The sequence below is a fragment of the Ascaphus truei genome, chromosome 3 (genome assembly GCF_040206685.1).
Source record: "Ascaphus truei isolate aAscTru1 chromosome 3, aAscTru1.hap1, whole genome shotgun sequence".
Taxonomy (NCBI): Eukaryota; Metazoa; Chordata; class Amphibia; order Anura; family Ascaphidae; genus Ascaphus; species Ascaphus truei.
Genome location: NC_134485.1, coordinates 344,525,342 through 344,545,437, shown reverse-complemented (window position 1 = coordinate 344,545,437; position 20,096 = coordinate 344,525,342). Strand labels below are relative to the sequence as shown.

The 20,096-nt window shown below is 43.9% G+C and overlaps 1 protein-coding gene across 5 annotated transcripts in view; it reads right to left on the bottom strand.

Annotated features, from left to right (window-relative positions):
• The window catches only part of ZNF385A (zinc finger protein 385A), a 213,205-nt gene that overhangs the window by 7,763 nt on the left and 185,346 nt on the right, over positions 1–20,096 (bottom strand). For all 5 annotated transcript variants that reach the window (XM_075591734.1, XM_075591735.1, XM_075591736.1 and 2 more), the window contains 2 exons: positions 16,338–16,500; positions 304–603 (listed from right to left, as the gene is read on the bottom strand). In XM_075591734.1, coding sequence (XP_075447849.1) covers positions 304–603; positions 16,338–16,500 — 463 coding nt within the window. The remainder of the gene's footprint in view (positions 1–303; positions 604–16,337; positions 16,501–20,096) is intronic.

Below are 20,096 nucleotides of genomic sequence, written 5' to 3'. Positions count from 1 at the left end.
CCAGCCTCCCCTTCATCAGAACGTCCCCAGTCCTGGTTTATTAAATAGTTGATTAGATTAAGTGTACATTTAAGCAGTAATTGCTTTTAGTTGTTTGGCTGTGTACTCTATGCCTATGTATTTTTTGCTTCTGGCTTTACTGTGGTAGTGAATTGCTAGCCCTACCGAGCATGCTCCCAGCACCAGTGCCTGTACATTATGATCTTTAATAGTGCTGTGTGTGATCTTCATCCCGTTACATACATTGCCTTGGCGAGCAGATGACTAACTGAGTATAGACAGATAAAGAAAGCTTGTCCTCACCTTTGTTATGAGCCTCCAGTTGTGACATGGAGTTTACAGACACCTTGCAGAGGGCACAGTACAGGATGAGCTTCTTGGCTCGGTCATCGTCACTCTCTGAAGTAGATGTGCTTATTCCACTGCTTGCTGGCGCAGAAGCCGGAGGAAGCACTATGTCCCTGCTCAATGCCTCCGATGACGGTGGCTGATATTCAGGTCCTGTTGAGCCAGTGTTTGCATGGATGACCACTGTTGTCATAGTCTTAGACACGATAAGGTGCTCAGCAAATGGTAAATCTGCTCCATCCCTACATTGTTGATCTAATGCAAAAGAAAACACAAACCAAAACAAAGAACGTTCTGAGCAGATTGCAAAGGTAACGGTTTACACGAGGTAAGATGCCCCTTATTCATTTTTTCTACAGGACTCTCCCTGCAGATTTCTACTTCAGCTGTGCTCCTTGCTTCTCTACATTCTGAAGATGCACTGAAGACCTACATCTCTGTAATACCAAAGCTTTATTATATTTGACGATGACCCAACACATACCACTAATGTGCGAAGAGAGTTCGTTATTAAGATATAGTTACAGGGATTACTTTAACTAAAGGACATGTGAAGAGTCGCATTTGACAAAGATTCCTCAAAAGGGCAACAACTTAGTCTATTATGAGCTGATCTTATCACTGCCTGGTCACATGATTTCCCCCACAGAACTTTGCATCTTTGGTCCTCTTCTGCTGCACTAACAGCCATTTAGTGAACCCCCTGAGCCGAATCTTCACCGATCGATCACAGAAGAACGGATCGATTGGCAACTTAGCTAATTACTTATCATTGTGTGGATTGTATTCATGCACATATTAAAGGGGAAAAAATACATTTAAAAAAGAAAAAAAAACGGCAGCTTGGGCTGCTGCTTTCAAGTAATGATTAAATTCATAGTAAGAACACGGAGTATGTGAGGAGCTTTTCCTATAAGGGCTTTTTCAGCAAGACTTCCACTAATTGAAAGGAACATATTGGGGCTGTGAGGAAATGTCTTCCATACACCGGGGGTGTTCTAATGAGAAAAAGCAATAATGTTTATTGCGGTTGCTATATGACTAAATGGTTCTGTTTGGAAGGTCTCTTGGCTGGGATGCTGGGCGTGTTTCTGTGCACTTTATGAGATGGACACTGAGCTCTTAGCTGGGTGAAATCCAACTTTTTGAGACCGGTTAACAAGGCAGCCGGTGTGAAAATGCAAAACAGACAGTGTGTGCGTAACTGAGAGAGAATAAATGTGTGAATAAAAGTGTGAGCCTGTATATAGCATGGAAAGTTATCAGGCACAGAGATAGAAAGTGTGTACATGAAAAAGACCAGGCTGTGTGTTACAGAAAAAGAGAACATATGAGAAACACATAGGCACTTTGGTCAGTATCCAGTATGCTTTGAAGCAGTCCTCCTCTTGCTCGGGAAGATTTTAGCTCCCCTCAAAGGAATGGTGTCAAAATCTTCCCAATCAAGAAGGCGACGGATTCCCGAGAAAATGAATAGAGATCTTAACGAGTGAGACAATGACATTTATTATACATGAGTAAACGAGAGCATGAGAGAGACACTGTGTGAGAGACACTGAGACTGATGCTTAAGGATGACGTAGACAGCATGTATAAAACAGACATGTCATACGTGACAGACACATAGAGAGGGGCATGTGTGAAGCAGTGTCCTAAAAAAAAGTGCAGGTGCCCTGGGCAGACGCAAGGTATTGTGGGTCTCGACTTTGTAAGGAACTGCAGAAAATGACAGCTATACCACAGCTATACCACTCACATTGACTGCACCTGCAATGCACTTTGGACACAAAAACAAGGCGCACAACGCACATAGTGAAGTACAGTAAAAAATGATAAACTTACTAAAAGGTTAAAGGTTCTGCGTACATCAATAATGAATAAAACAGGCAATGGGTTAGTGGGGTTACCACACAGTGAGAAGGCCGGAGTAACAGCTCTTCAACGGAGGCAGTTGGAACCACAGGATAACAGCAGTCATCAGCCAGGAAGGGAACCTCCGTGGAGTCTTGAATCACGCTTCACTCATCTCAGGGTAACCAGAAGGTACAGACCGGTGAAAAGTCCCGTTGCAGAGTACAGCTGCCTCCGTAAGTCCCACAGATCCAGCTCGGAACACCAACAGCGCGCCGCTCAGTCCCGTGGTGCGCCTGCCGATGACGTCACAGGATTCCCCTCTGTTCCGGAGCATAGAGGAGCGTCCAAGGCGGCGTCAAACACACAAAGCGGCATGCAGTAGTGCGGGGGACAGGGACTCACTGTGTGGTAACCCCACTAACCCATTGCCTGTTTTATTCATTATTGATGTACGCAGAACCTTTAACCTTTTAGTAAATGTACCATTTTTTACTTTACTTCACTATGTGCGTTGTGCACCTTGTTTTTGTGTTGTTTCTCCAGTAATATTGTGTTTATTCTTTTAGCACTGTATGTGGGACCATATTCTAGCTGCGCACTGATCACCTTTTTTCCATAATGCACTTTGGAGCCTTTTTAAATGCACTGTCCCCCACCAGGCTGAGGAACCAAGTCACGGGTCTAGGACTTGTCTGACTTCAGAAACATTTTTAAAAACAAGCACATTTCTTAGTTTTTGCTATTCCAATGACCCCCCACCCTGCCGCTAAATTTTCCACTCATCCCAGACGAGACCATTTTTTGAGCCACGCTCATTAATTTATACTCTCATTCTTACTGACACAAGAACATATATATACTTACTTAGATAAACATGTAATAGTCAAACACAAACATGCACTCATGCGCAACTCCTATATATAAACTTACCCACAGATACATGTACATCAAGCATGTCAAACTCGCGGCCCGCGGGCCGCATGCGGCCCACAACGAGTATCTGTGCGGCCCACCCAATGTGTCCCGGTTACGGCGGTGGTGAAGAGGATGCGGCAGCTGGTAAGTATTTTCTGTGTGAGTGAATGCTGCCAGGTGATTGGATGAAGGGCCGCATGGGTTTGAATGAAGGAGGCGGGGCTTAGAATGCCGGCCGGGATGCAGGGGATTGGTCGCAGGCAGATCAGAGGAAGCCGGGGGCGGGGCTTCCGCTTTGTGCAGAGCACACGGTGAACTCCGCTCCCACTGCTAATATAAGTGTCGGAATTCCGCTCCCACTGCTAATATAAGTGTCGGAATTCCGCTCCCACTGCTAATATAAGTGTCGGAATTCCGCTCCCACTGCTAATATAAGTGTCGGAATTCCGCTCCCACTGCTAATATAAGTGTCGGAATTCCGCTCCCACTGCTAATATAAGTGCCGGAACACCGCTCCCACTGCTAATATAAGTGCCGGAACACCGCTCCCACTGCTAATATAAGTGCCGGAACACCGCTCCCACTGCTAATATAAGTGTCGGAACTCCGCTCCCACTGCTAATATAAGTGTCGGAACTCCATTCCCACTGCTAATATAAGTGTCGGAACTCCGCTCCCACTGCTAATATAAGTGTCGGAATTCCGCTCCCACTGCTAATATAAGTGCCGGAACACCGCTCCCACTGCTAATATAAGTGTCGGAACTCCATTCCCACTGCTAATATAAGTGTCGGAATTCCGCTCCCACTGCTAATATAAGTGTCGGAATTCCGCTCCCACTGCTAATATAAGTGTCGGAATTCCGCTCCCACTGCTAATATAAGTGTCGGAATTCCGCTCCCACTGCTAATATAAGTGCCGGAACACCGCTCCCACTGCTAATATAAGTGCCGGAACACCGCACCCACTGCTAATATAAGTGTCGGAATTCCGCTCCCACTGCTAATATAAGTGTCGGAATTCCGCTCCCACTGCTAATATAAGTGCCGGAACACCGCTCCCACTGCTAATATAAGTGCCGGAACACCGCTCCCACTGCTAATATAAGTGTCGGAATTCCGCTCCCACTGCTAATATAAGTGTCGGAATTCCGCTCCCACTGCTAATATAAGTGCCGGAACACGGCTCCCACTGCTAATATAAGTGCCGGAACACCGCTCCCACTGCTAATATAAGTGCCGGAACACCGCTCCCACTGCTAATATAAGTGTCGGAATTCCGCTCCCACTGCTAATATGTGTCGGAATTCCGCTCCCACTGCTAATATAAGTGTCGGAATTCCGCTCCCACTGCTAATATAAGTGCCGGAACACCGCTCCCACTGCTAATATAAGTGCCGGAACACCGCTCCCACTGCTAATATAAGTGTCGGAATTCCGCTCCCACTGCTAATATAAGTGTCGGAATTCCGCTCCCACTGCTAATATAAGTGCCGGAACACCGCTCCCACTGCTAATATAAGTGCCGGAACACCGCTCCCACTGCTAATATAAGTGTCGGAACTCCATTCCCACTGCTAATATAAGTGCCGGAACTCCGCTCCCACTGCTAATATAAGTGCCGGAACTCCGCTCCCACTGCTAATATAAGTGCCGGAACACCGCTCCCACTGCTAATATAAGTGCCGGAACACCGCTCCCACTGCTAATATAAGTGTCGGAACTCCATTCCCACTGCTAATATAAGTGTCGGAATTCCGCTCCCACTGCTAATATAAGTGTCGGAATTCCGCTCCCACTGCTAATATAAGTGTCGGAATTCCGCTCCCACTGCTAATATAAGTGTCGGAATTCCGCTCCCACTGCTAATATAAGTGCCGGAACACCGCTCCCACTGCTAATATAAGTGTCGGAACTCCGCTCCCACTGCTAATATAAGTGCCGGAACACCGCTCCCACTGCTAATATAAGTGTCGGAACTCCATTCCCACTGCTAATATAAGTGTCGGAATTCCGCTCCCACTGCTAATATAAGTGTCGGAACTCCGCTCCCACTGCTAATATAAGTGCCGGAACTCCGCTCCCACTGCTAATATAAGTGCCGGAACACCGCTCCCACTGCTAATATAAGTGCCGGAACACCGCTCCCACTGCTAATATAAGTGCCGGAACTCCGCTCCCACTGCTAATATAAGTGCCGGAACACCGCTCCCACTGCTAATATAAGTGCCGGAACACCGCTCCCACTGCTAATATAAGTGTCGGAACTCCATTCCCACTGCTAATATAAGTGTCGGAATTCCGCTCCCACTGCTAATATAAGTGTCGGAACTCCATTCCCACTGCTAATATAAGTGTCGGAACTCCGCTCCCACTGCTAATATAAGTGTCGGAATTCCGCTCCCACTGCTAATATAAGTGTCGGAATTCCGCTCCCACTGCTAATATAAGTGCCGGAACTCCGCTCCCACTGCTAATATAAGTGTCGGAATTCCGCTCCCACTGCTAATATAAGTGTCGGAATTCTGCTCCCACTGCTAATATAAGTGCCGGAACACCGCTCCCACTGCTAATATAAGTGCCGGAACACCGCTCCCACTGCTAATATAAGTGCCGGAACTCCGCTCCCACTGCTAATATAAGTGCCGGAACACCGCTCCCACTGCTAATATAAGTGCCGGAACACCGCTCCCACTGCTAATATAAGTGCCGGAACGCCGCTCCCACTGCTAATATAAGTGCCGGAACGCCATTCCTACTGCTAGTATAAGTGCCAGAACTGCGTTCCTGGTCCACTCTAGCCCTCTTGTCAAGCTCCACAAACTTATTATTTTCTGCATGTTGCTGCATCAATTGTACAAAAAAACTTTAATGATTCTTACATTTCATGCTAATCTGTAGCCTTGAGCCGTCAGATTCATTGATGGTAGGAAAGGGAGAACAATGCGTGCTGCTATTGTGCAGAATTTGATACATCCCATTACAATATGCGAGACTTGTAACTCTCCTCTACGTATTGTAGGACTATATAAACCAATCAACAATTAGCAATGTGACGTGAGTTTCATGCATAGCACCTTTCGGTTGCAACATCCCTTGGTCTAGATTTACGGAATGGTCGGTGCCTTAAGGCTTAACGCATCTTAGTAAATGTGGTCTATTGGGTCAAATTATGTATAAGGCCAAGGCAGAGATGGGGGTTAATCAAAGTCAAAGCTGGAAACACTTGTGCACTCTAATTGGGTAAAAAAACGGTAAACAGAGGCCTCATAAGAAAAGACTTGGATACATAAACTCAGAAGTATGTAAGTGACTAACAGTGGGGGCTAGCTGCTGTTGTTATTTATTTATTATGAGCCAATATATTCCGCAGTACAGTACAATAGAGTGTGAAAACAGTAACCATACAATTACAACACAAGCATGTACTGCTACAGTAGGTAAAGAGATCCCTGATCCAAAGAGCCTACTTTCCCAGACTACAAAACGCTGGCAAAAATAGCATCCGGTCTAATGAAGGGGAAAAAACATTGCTTTCAAAGGAATTTGCTGGTTTGATACATCTGGTGCAATTTTTTGTCCTAGTTTTGACTCAGTATTTCAGGCAGGAGCGGTTGATATATATATACTGTATATAGGCTCCCAGTGTGTGTCATACACAAAGGCAGCGCATCAACCGAATTAATATTGAGTAGCAAGACCTTAATGCACAGCTTGCAGGGGCAGATGTGGGAGGTGAGGAGGGGGAGCTGGGATCAAGGCTGGAGGGATGGTGCTACTGTACATCCAAACCAAACAGTGTTAGACCCGTAATGTAGTGTGCGCACGCGTGTGCCTGTGCGAACGCGCGCGCACGTGACGCACACTTTTTGTGTGTATGCTGTGAGCGACAGTCTTGGAAGGTACTGTGTGTTTGTATATGTGTGTGTGTGTGTCACTGGGTTAATGTGTGTGTGTGTGTGTGTGTGTGTGTGTGTGTGTGTGTGTGTGTGTGTGTGTGTGTGTGTGTGTGTGTGTGTGTGTGTGTGTGTGTGTGTGTATATATATGTATATGTACTTGCGTATGTAAATGTGTTTCTACCCCAGCATGAATTAGGATGTATGTTATTTATTTTACCAGGAATACATACATACATACAGTGGTGTGAAAAAGAAAGTACACTGTACACCCTCTTTGAATTCTATGGTTTTACATATCAGGACATAATAACAATCATCTATTCCTTAGTAGGTCTTAAAATTAGGTAAATACAACCTCAGATGAACAACACGTGATATATTACACCAAGTCATGATTTATTTGACAAAAATAAAGCCAAAATGGAGAAGCCATTTGTGAAAAACTAAGTGTACCTTATGATTCAATAGCTAGTAGAACCACCTTTAGCAGCAATAACGTGAAGTAATCGTTTTCTGTATGACTTTATCAGTCGCTCACATCGTTGTGGAGGAATTTTGGCCCACTCTTCTTTACAACGTTGCTTCAGTTCATTGGGTTTGTGGGCATTTGTTAATGCACAGCTTTCTTAAGGTCCAGCCACAGCATTTCAATTGGGTTGAGGTCTGGACTTTGACTGGGCCATTGCAACACCAAGATTTTGGTGTGCTCGGGATCATTGTCCTGTTGCATGACCCAATTTCGGCCAAGCTTTAGCTGTCGGACAGATGGCCTCACATTTGACTCTAGAATATTTTGGTATACAGAGGAGTTCATGGTCGACTCAATGACTGCAAGGTTCCCAGGTCCTGTGGCTGCAAAACAAGCCCAAATCATCACCCCTCCACCACCGTGCTTGACAGTTGGTGTGAGGTGTTTGTGCTGATATGCTGTGTTTGGTTTTCGCCAAATGTGGCGCTGTGCATTATGGCCAAACATCTCCACTTTGGTCTCGTCTGTCCAAAGGACATTGTTCCAGAAGTCTTGTGGTTTGTTCAGATGCAACTTTGCAAACCTAAGCCGTGCTGCCATGTTCTTTTTAGAGAGAAGAAGCTTTCTCCTGGCAACCCATCCAAACAAACCATACTTGTTCAGTCTTTTTCTAATTGTACTGTCATGAACTTTAACATTTAACATGCTAACTGAGGCCTGTAGAGTCTGAGATGTAACTCTTGGGTTTTTTGCAATTTCGCTGAGCATTGCACGGTCTGACCTTGAGGTGAATTTGATGGGACGTCCACTCCTGGGAAGATTGGCAACTGTCTTGAATGTTTTCCACTTTTGAATAATCTCACTGTAGAATGATGGACTTTAAATTGTTTGGAAATGGCCTTATAACCCTTCCCAGATTGATGGGCAGCAACAATTGCTTCTCTAAGATCATTGTTGATGTCTTTCCTCCTTGGCATTGTGTTAACGCTCACCTGAATGCTCCAGACCAGCAAACTGCTAAAACTTCAGCTTTTATAGAGGTGGTCACACTTGCTGATGATCAATTAATCAAGGGCATTTGATTAGCAGCACCTGTCTGCTACTTAGCATCTTAATTCCTATGAAAGCAGTAAGGGTGTAATTAGTTTTTCACACATAGCTTCTCCATTTTGGCTTTATTTTTGTTAAATAAATCATGACACGGTGTAATATGTCATGTGTTGTTGTTCATCTGAGGTTGTATTTAACTAATTTTAAGAAGGAACAGATGATTGTTATTATGTCCTGATATATAAAACCATAAAATTCAAAGAGGGTATACTTTCTTTTTCACACCACTGTATATGTGCGTGTGTGTGGGAATATTAAGGGTGGGGCGTATTAAGAGTGTGTGGAGGGGGGATATTACGAATATGAGGGTGGTATTAAGAGTGTCAGAGGTGGGGAGAGAAATAGAGAGAAGGTGGGGAAGAGAGAGGGAAGGGGTTAGTGAGAGAGAAAGAGGGGGGAAGAGTGAGCTTAATGCTGACATCTAGTATACAGCCGCACTATTGTTTTATATGTTTATTTTGAAAATGTATGGTACATATGGCCCAAATGCACTCTATGAAATCTAATCAGGCCCCTGATATGAAATGAGTTCGACACGCTTGAGCAAGAGAATAGGAAAAGTATGATTCGTAAAACTAAAAAGAGATATGATTATTTATTTTTAAGGACAGGCCATGATTAGAAGGCAAGATACTAACATTATATGAGTTAAAACTACATATGCTTCTGAAGGGGTTACTGCTTTAAGATATTCACTTCCATAGTCTGTACGGTGTCTTACGGCTTAGCACTGCTTTGTAAATATGGCCTAAAATGCACTGTGTATATATTTCACCGCAATGTACTGTATATTCAAGTGTCAATATGTTGTTCCCTTATAGCAGGGCGAGATGATGGAAGTAACTAGATATTGTGCTAAATACAAAAATAAGTGCCACCGCTGTGATTATGGGGAGGTTAGCTGAGTTACAGCAGAAGGTGATGTGCAGTGCAGCATTGAAGAGCAATGGCAAAGCTGTGTGTGTAGGAGGGAGTGTGTCAGATCTGTTATAGAAGAGGGGGCTGCAGTGCAATTTGGATGTGCAGTGCCGGATCTGTGTGGGAGGGCTGAATCTCAGCAGTCAGCGCTGTAAATAAAAGGGGGTGTTGCAGGAGTGTTTGAGCAGCAGTGTCAGAGTTGTGTGTGTGTCTGTGTGTGTAATGGTAGTGGATGCTGCAGGGTATTTGGATGCAGTGACAGAGTTCAGATTGTATGTGTGGGGATAAAGCGTATGTGAGTAGAGGAGGATGTTTGTGGCTGTAGGGGGTAACCAGGTTCTCAAATAAAAGGGTAAGCCCGTTTTGGTTACCCTTGATCTGTGTATAAGGGTCTAAGAGAGTTAGCTCTTGGGCCCAGAGACATTGTATCTTTCCAATGTATTACCTGCAATAAATGTATTTTTTGTGTTTTTCCCTTTCCGGGCATGCCAGTGAGAAGGGATTGTTAGGGGATGAGTTTCAAGGGGGGTTTTGCGGAGGAATTGTTGTCAGAATGTGCCTAGGTAGTTGGGGTCCGGAGTTGTCGGTTCCCCTATAAAAGTACCCGGGAATCATGCCTGGTTCTAGGATACATGTAGGCACACTGTCCCGGCAATATCTCCCCTTGGAAACGCAAGCACGACTCACCACTAGGTTACCCTGCTTCAGCATAGTCAAGAAAGGAAAATGAGGCACAGGGATGAATAGGTAATCCCTGTAGCTGAGGGAAACCCCAGGTTAAGGGGGGTACCCAGCTACTGCCAAGGTGACCCAGAACCAGTGAAGGGTTTGTGGAAGCCCCAACCATATATAAGGTTGAGGTGGGACTCAGAGTCCAGACTGAGTCCAGAAGATAGACTATGGGGAATAAGACAGCTAGGAATAAAAGTACAAACATCTTCTTATTCTGTGCTCTATACCCACAGACTCAGGAGTACATTAAACATCTACCTTAGTGTATTAAAGTATGCTTTATTAAATGTACTGTAATGTAATGTGCTTATTGCATTTGGAACCGATGGCCAAACAGGCTGCCCGAGCTAACCCATAGGCACTGGTAAGTCTGCTGGACATCAGAGTGCAAAGCAGTCAGAGGATGCCACATATGTGCAAAGCATTTGGGCAGTGGGGAAAGGCGGAGAACCGGGTCCAGGGAACAATGGCAGTAGCCAAGGATGGAGGTGACAAACTTGCGCATGTCCCTTGGCTATTTCAGATTTCCCGCTGACCCGGCTTTTGTAGCCGGCTTGGCTCTGATTGGTTGCTGGGAATTTTCCCATGCGATGATTGGCTGCTGAGTTTTGTGAATAAAACTCAGAATGCTATAAAGAACCTGTGAGCCAATGAGATTGGAGTTCTCCGGTAGTAAGAGTGCAGGCGGGCTTTTCAAAGTTGCTCTTGCGCGAATAGCAGAGCAAGCAGCTTCGATTTCGAGCCAGGAAACCCTGCCTGCCAGAGACTACGTCCCCATTTCTGCGGCCAAGTTCTCAATATTGAACGTAGCAGACACGGCTGGGATTTGTAGCCGATTTGAGTTCCATGAGATTTAGAATAACTTGCGGTCAAGAAAGTCCAAGATCTCAGAAGAGAAGGGAGCGGTGGCGTGTGGAACTTCACGCCGATTTGGGAACCAGGAGATTCCGGGCTAAGTCCCAGTCAGGGTAAAACTCTTATTTAGAGTTCCCTGCACCTAGGAAAGTCTAGTTTTCGACCCCAGACCCCCAGTAAGCATGTCTTTTTTTCTGTATTTTGTGTTCCGGTGTGTGTAAGCGAACTTGTGCGAATTAACTTCAATTTATTTCATTACCTTGTTTTGCTCAATGAATGATCTTGGTAAAAAAAATAGCCTGGTCTCCCATGACAATGTTGCAGGACAGGATTGATGCACTGACCTGGGGGACATTTTGGATAAAATGGAGGAGGGAGAAACACCAGAAGCCCCCAAAAGGGGGAGAGGAGGAACTAGAAGATACTCTGAGAAAGAAAGATGTATCTGCCCACTGACCCCGAGCAGCGTATCCAGGTCACACTTTGAATGGTAACAGTATTAGGTCTAACATTCCCCATGGTATCGCAGAGTGGGACAATGTGACTATATGAAATGTTGGATTTGTGTGTTTCTCTCCCTTGGAGTATGTAATATTTGATGTCTTTTATATTGTATACATGTTCCTGTACAAATACATGTCCTGTAACAAATGAGAGAGAGAGAGAGAGAGAGAGAGAGAGAGAGAGAGAGAGAGAGAGAGAGAGAGAGAGAGAGAGAGAGAGAGAGAGAGAGAGAGAGAGAGAGAGAGAGAGAGAGAGAGAGAGAGAGAGAGAGAGAGAACCAATAAGCAAGAAATGACAGGATTCTCCAGCTCAGAATGGACACTGTAAAAACCTCTTGGCTCACCATCTTACCCAGATGTGCCGAGACTATCAAAATGTAACTGTCTCCTTGCTCACACCTATCTGACCCTAATGTGGGATGTTTTATCAATGGAAGATCAGAGAGGAGGCTCCATGGGTTTATCCAGTGTGAGGTGCAATGAAAGTAGACAGTGATGAATATAATTATTTACTAGAGAAGGCTAGGGGTTATTTGGAAATCACCCCAAAAGAGAATGGGTTAATATTTATAATGTCTCCCTTTTACCTGTAGTTGTGGCATGGGATTTCATAGGGTGGCTTTGTTAGCAATGAGACTTCTCAGGAGGCCGCTGCCTTAACATTATGCGCCCATATATATATAGCATGTCACTTGAGTTGCATTATCTCACTTCCACACCAGCCCGGATAGGCTGTGGTACTATATAGTACTATGTGTTTCATATCCCTCTGGCACTGAATGTGTTATGCAGTGTTAATTATGGAAACCAAAGCTTTCTAAGGCTGTTTAAGTAGCAGATGTCAAAATGAGAGAACCTAAATGATTGATGTTTGCACGTTCTGAGAGTAAATCTCTATTTAAGAAAATTGATGCTGGGACTGATTGGACATTACTTAGTGAGCTACTGTTGATCTGACTGAGAAAAATCAGCTTGTTCCTGCAGAAATAAGAGTTTCACGTAAGGATTGTTTATGTTTTTTTTGTGCAGAAACATAGAGGTCTTTGTTCATTAAGCAGTTTCCTGCCATAAGACGCCTTCCAGCCCAGAGACTTGAATGGGCTGTAGGGTGTAATTCAGCGTTGGAAGGTGCCATATGGCAGAAGATAGAAATTGTCCAAGTAGGGATATGGTGCCCAAAGAGTATAAAAGCCATATGTTGATATTTCTGTATATATAAAAAGGCAATATCAGGAAGTCCCTTATTAAATGACTGTTAGGACATGAAGATATGGCTAATTGTATAGAAGATAGTGCCTACCTGGTTCTTTCTAAATAGAAAAACACTGCAGCCAGGAAAAACAGTGTCACAGATTTCTTCTAAACCTATCTAGTTAAAAACGTAGCCGGACTGCGCATAGTCCAGATACTAGTTATAAGTGACCAGACACTCACATGCTGCAGTTGAGAGTAGATGGTGAATGACTCTGTAGGTCAGGTAGGGAGCCTCCGTTGTGCAGATCCGCAGGAAGCAGGAACAAAGAATACAAAATGAGGAACGGCAGCACACCACCTCATTTTTTCTTCATTGTTCCTTCCTTATTTCAGTAGACTGCTTAGTTAATATGGGCCAACATGCCCTACGCTGAGGTCCCAGGACATCATACTTCCCCTCCATCACTCCCAGCTTCTGCAGTACAAATACAGATTGATTGTCGGTCCGTGCATGTATTACCTCTGTATTACTGACTGGTCTATCTCATACACAGCAGAGTTGCTGCACCTCTGTCCTTGCCTGCATCATGACTTCTATTCTAGTCTAGTACTAAATGAAATGAAACCTCATATGTCTTTCCTTTCCCACTGACCTCAGCCTTGTAAAAGTTTAATAGTCAGTGAAACTGAAGACAGAGTTACATCAGTTGCACATGTCTGACGTCCCTGCTGGCTGAATACTCGAATCCCTTGGTTACTGTGATAGGAAGTTGAGAGCATCTCAGCTTGTTCTCTGCCAGTCGCACGCTCAGTGAAGAGGTGGATACACATCCCATTCAGCAAGGAGACAATTTAGGAGTTTCTTTATGTCAATTGAAGTGCCAACCACTAGTAGCAGAGATTAGAGAGAGTACAACTGGAGAAATACAGTCAAGAACCAGATCCACAAAACGGTGCCAAGTTTTAGCACACTTTAGCTCCCAATGGGAGCTAAAGCGTGCTAAAGATTAGCACACTCTTTGTGCATCTGGGGCAAAATGGGGCAACACACAGTTACCCTGATTCTCACAAAATTGAATAGGAGCCTAAGAAACATTCACATAAACTAAGAACATATATAGGTATGTACACCCTGAGATACACACATACTGTACACTGATACATTTAAACACATGCAGATACACATCACGCACATTCATGCCTTGTGACATAGAAACAGAAACTGTCCTCAAACATCCTCATACAGACACTGTACATGAATATTCACTCTGAGACACACAGTCACACTTTATATACAGTAGTGTACATGCATACCCTGAAATACACATACATACTAAATCACAGGTACACAAACAATACATACACCGAAACACACACTATGTCGGACCCAAATGTACATGTAATAATTAGCGACAGGAGTATACATCTGAGATTAATAAACATATAGGTACATGTACATAGATAACGAAGCATATGAGTAGCACCGTGGCTAACTCTATACACCTGATACATAAAGCTTGGCCCCTTGCAGATGCACTTATCAGAACAGCCTCCTACTGTCTCTGTACGTTCTTCCTACCTACCAATTAGATTGTAAGCTCTTCAGAGCAGGGACTCATTTTCCTAAATCCCATGTTCTGTTATTTATATGATTGTCACGTGTATTACTGCTATGAAGCGCTACGTATATTAATAGCGCTATATTAATAAAGACATACATACATGTCAATAGGAATACATAAAGGCATATGCAGACACACTCAGAAAAGACACGCACGCACACATTTTTTGTATCAAACAATACGTTTCAACAGTTTATATATTTTAGGATGAAATGAGTAGAAGAATATCGTAACTGTACAATGCTTTATGTGCTTTAACTTATTGACTGCTACAGGGAACATTAAAGTATGTCTCTGCGATGTTTGGCAGGCTCCATCACCAGTGAAAGAGTTAAGAGTATAACATTGTTTGGACAAAGAATGCACGCACGTTTCACAGATGTACACTTTGGCTGGGAAAGTATTTTGGCAAAGCCTTTCTGCCATTTATGATACCTAATGGAGCCCTTGCATGAACAGACAAATACAGACACACATAGAGTACTCTAAAAATATAAACACTATTGACACACAGGAATCTACAAATATACTTTGATACACACACGTGTATATACACTGACACACAAATGTGTGTTTATATATGCACACATACAGTACATACGACACACACATCTATGAGTTTTTCAGGTTCAACATCTAAACAGAGACTTGCATGTGTGCAGAGACACATCCTGTACACACAGAAATTCCCACACATATACACTTAAGACACACTTGCACAGACAAACTCCTATAGACACACAATTATACATAATCAGGCACATATGCCGTGAGAGGCTGGAGCAGGGGCACAAAGGGACATGTTCCTATTCTCTGAGGGATGTAGGGCTGGGTGGGGTGTGTGATGTATTTAGTGGATTATGTTCTCAGGGAAACCATCCAACTCTTGATAAGTAGCCACAGCTGGAGGAGCAATTACATCTTTAACCCCTTCACCGTCAGGAAAACCAGTTATGGGATACACCCATCCTGCTATAGCAAGCCAAACGTAGTCAATGCTCTTCAATCAAGCCTTCTAACACCCTATTTTTGTACTAACACTCCACCCACACATGCAGTAACTGCTGTACCGCAACCCAGAACACCTTCTGCTATCCTTACACCCAGTGTTATCATTAGTACTGAGTACCATTGCTAATTTAATTCTAAACCTATGTTTTTAATGCTTTCTATAAGAATCTGTTCCATTTTAATTGGCAAAAATATTTAATGTATAACATTTGAAGAGCTTGTTCTCGGCCTGTCATATTGTCTTCTGTTTAGTACTAACTCCTTTCCATCCATTCTGCATTTTCAGTGTGTCCTGGTTTAGAGGTCAAGGTTACTTTTAACATTGGCAGCCTTTAGTGGGGAGGAAGTGTGGCGTATTGGTTAATGTGTTGGTGTTGAATACACAAGCTTGCAGGTTTCATGTCAGAGTCAGAGTATGCATGCACTCTGTCCAATTACTCTGTGTTATCCATCAGCACAAATAATTGTTACCAGATGATAATCATATCTCCCCTCCCCCCCCCGTATTCTTGTGGTACGCTTAACATCGCTAATGTGTGGTCAGGTTTGCACCACAGAGGTGGCTGCATAAAGGTCTATAAAGTGTAATGGTGAAATGTTCTGAAATTGAAAGGCATTTAAAATGTGAGATACACCTGTAGTCGCAGGTATTGTGCAATTTCCAGATACCACTACGGCAAGCTTTATTGGGTGATTTGCTGTGGTTCTGTTCAAACAAATAAATCCACAAGTTACATCGCGTGGGGCAATAAGTGTCTGCTACATCTGTGTTATTACTAGTACTAAAAGCCGCTTTTTGCAATAACATCTTATACAAATACATCACATGCATTGCAAATAAATAGGATCACACTCGTTTTTTAATGTGGGTGCAAATAAGGGGCAATTCATGTTGAGTTTCACTCACCTTTGCTCTCCGAGTCGCTCTCGCTGGCGCTAGGTGCAGGGCTGATAATGGGGGTGTTTCTGTCTCCCTCTTGCCCGCGCTCTTTCTGTCGGGTCTTGGCGTTCTCGATTCCCTTCACCCTCCGAGCATGTCGGTTCCCTTTGTAATGAGCCTCGGCCTGGTTCTGTAGGGAGACAAGTCAATCAATTAACATGCCCTATGCAGATGTAGACAACATTATGTATTGTGATGGCCTGCTATTGTATATAGATCATGGATGCTAACAGTTTTGTACAGTTTACACCAGGGGTGGGCAACTCCAGTCCACAAGAGCCACCAACAGGTCAGGTTTTCAGAATATCCCTGCTTCAGCCTAGGTGGCTCAATCAGTGGCTCAGTCTTTGACTGCACCACCTGTGCTGAAGCGGGAATATCCTGACAATCGGACCTAAAACCCCTTATCAGACCCCTTGCCCTAAAATCCCTAATCTGACCCCTTACCCTAAATCCCCTCAAATTAATTCCTAATACTAATAAACGCTAATGCACTTAGCTTAGCAGCGGCTAAATGGCTCCAGCGAGCCATATTTAAGCGGAACAAATCCTCCCTAAGGGGCCTATGCAGAGAGCAGCGCTAGAATAAATTGGAGAGTTTAAGAAAAAGTAGCTTTAATGGAGAGTTTTATTCTCCATATGCAGAAATGGGCGAAACCCGCTATTTTTAGCATTACTGCATGTGGAGAATTGTAAATGAGGAGATGCGCGCAGCTGAAAGGGAGAAAAAAAAATTCGCGCATTTTTTTTTTTCCCTATAGCCGGCGAGCTCCTGCTTCTTGCCAACTTTAGTTGGCGGAGAAAATTGAAGAAAATCGCGGCAAAAACAGCCGCTAGATGGCGAGCGCGCCTTTCTGAATTTGGATATTTTTCAGACTGGCGAGATGTAGTTTCTCGCCAGCAGCGCGGCGAGATTTTCAAATAGAAAAAAAAAATGGAGCTTTTTTCCTACCTCGCCATTTTCGGCTGTTTTTAGCGCGATTTTCGCCGGAAAAATGGCGAGATTGCTAATAGCGCTGCTCTCTGCATGAGGTCCTAAGTCTGCTGGTCAGAAAGCGTATCGCAGAGCAGATGCTAATGCCAATTATCGACTATGGGGACATAGTATACGGCTCGGCACCTCAAACCCACCTTAGAAAACTTGATACCCTCTACAATTCAATATGCCGTTTTGTTCTCCAATGCAACTACAACACATCACTGTGACCTGCTCAAAGAATTAGATTGGTCTAGACTTGAGTCTAGGCGCAAAGTTAATCTTCCTGTCTTGCCTTCAAATACTTTCTGGGCAAGGCTACCCATCTACCTGAACAAGCTCCTCACCCTACCACATGCAGCACTTATCATCTGAGAGCTGACTCCAAAAGACTGTTCATGGTCGCAAGGTTCAGCAAAGTATCCAGCCGCTCCTCCTCCTCTACCGTGTACCCCAAAACTGGAACAATCTACCGGAGACTCTCACAGCCCACCACCAGTTTAAGTTCTTTCAAAACTAAGGCTGTCTCACATTTTAATCTGGTCTGTAACTGTTACATACGCCTATAATCAACAGTGAACGGGGACAACTCACTGGTGCAGTATTCCTAGATTTTGCAATGGCTTTTGATACTGTTGATCATGCTATCCTGCTTAACAAACTCCAGAGCTCTGGAATAGGGAAGCATGCTTTAAACTGGTTTCAGTCCTACCTATCAGGTAGATCCCAACATGTGTCCATCTCAGGCTCTAACTCCAACCCCCTGGATATCACCTGTGGTGTCCCGCAAGGCTCTGTTCTGGGGCCCCTACTCTTCTCAGTGTTCATCAATGATCTTCCCACAGCTTGTAAGGAAGCTTTCAATACACATGTATGCAGATGACACAATCCTATATGCACACAGCCATAGCCTCTCTGACCTTCAACACATACTTCAGTCTGACTTTTTGAGACTCGAAAACTGGATTTCCAAAACAAACTGTTTTTAAACACTGACAAGACTAACAATGGTATTTGGGACCAAGACTTAATTTTTAAAGCTTTCAGCGACTGATCTCCAGATTAGAACCAATGCTAACACCACCCTAACCCCTGTCACTAGTTTTAAACACCTGGGCATATGGTTTGACTCCCACTTAACATTCGGGATGCACATTGATACCCTGACAACCAAGACCTATGCCAAACTAGGGGTACTTTACAGGAACAAATCCTCCCTAAGTCTCCTGGTCAGAAAGCGTATCGCACAGCAGATGCTAATGCCAATTATTGACTATGGAGACATAGTATATGGCTCGGCACCCCAAAACCACCTTAGCAAACTTGACACCCTCTACAATTCAATTTGTCGTTTTGTTCTCCAATGCAACTACAACACACATCACTGCGAAATGCCTCAAAGAACTAGATTGTTCATATCTCGAGTCTAGGCGCAAAGTTCACCTTTCCTGTCTTACCTTCAAATTCTTATGGGCAAGCTACCCAGCTATCTGAACAAGCTCCTCACCCCTACACATGCAGCACTTATCACCTGAGATCAGACTCCAAAAGACTTTTCATGGTCCCAAGGCTCAACAAAATATCCGGCCGTTCTCTTTTTCTTACCGTGCACCCCAAAACTGGGAACAACCTACCAGAGACTCTCACATCCACCACCAGTTTAAGTTCTTTCAAATCTAAGGCTGTCTCACATTTTAGTACCAATGGGTCTGTCGTGCGCATCAGTGTAGTTAACCAGGTCTGGATTGCTTCAGACACTGGAGCTGTACGAGGGAGTTATACCGGGCCACAGAAGTAACCGGTGCAGGGAGAGGGGTATGTTACTTCACCTGCTGTCCTCCGGTTTTGGGGGCCCACTCTCCTCGTTAGCTCCTGCGTGCCGCCGTCGAAAGGTATCAGGAAACTGGAAAGGAAACGGCGCTACTGCGCATGTCCGAAAAAAACGCTCCCAGATAATCTTCAAAAACTTTATTGAACACACACGGGGCTACACCAGCATCTCCCCTCTACGCGTTTCACCCTTTCACAGAGGGCTTCGTCTCTGTGAAAGGGTGAAACGCGTAGAGGGGAGATGCTGGTGTAGCCCCGTGTGTGTTCAATAAAGTTTTTTGAAGATTATCCTGGGAGCGTTTTTTCGGACATGCGCAGTAGCGCCGTTTCCTTTCCAGTTTCCTGTCTCACATTTTAATCTGGTCTGTAACTGTCTCATACGCCCATAATATATATTTTCTTTAACTGTGCATGCAATGTCTTGTATATAATGTATAACCCTGTTAATTTATGTAACTGTATTTGTAACCATGTCAGCTGATAAATATTTGTCTTAACTCTGTGCCCAGGACATACTTGAAAACGAGAGGCAACTCTCAATGTATTACTTCCTGGTAAAATAGTTTATAAATAAATAAATAATATTGTATTGTATTGTATGTCTTTATTTATATAGCGCCACTAATGTACATAACGCGTCACAGTAGTAATACACGTGGTAATCAAATAAATACATCTTCTCTAACTGTACACGCAATGTATGGTATATAATGTATACCCTACCTGTTCACTTATGTAACCATGTATTTATAACCATGTATTATTTGTCATATGAACTATGTCCAGGACATACTTGAAAACGAGAGGTAACTCTCAATGTACTACATCCTGGTAAAACATTTTTATAAATAAATGTCTCATTTTGGGATTACCCAACCTCTGCTGCATTACTGAATGCTTTTAGAGACCCCATTGGCACA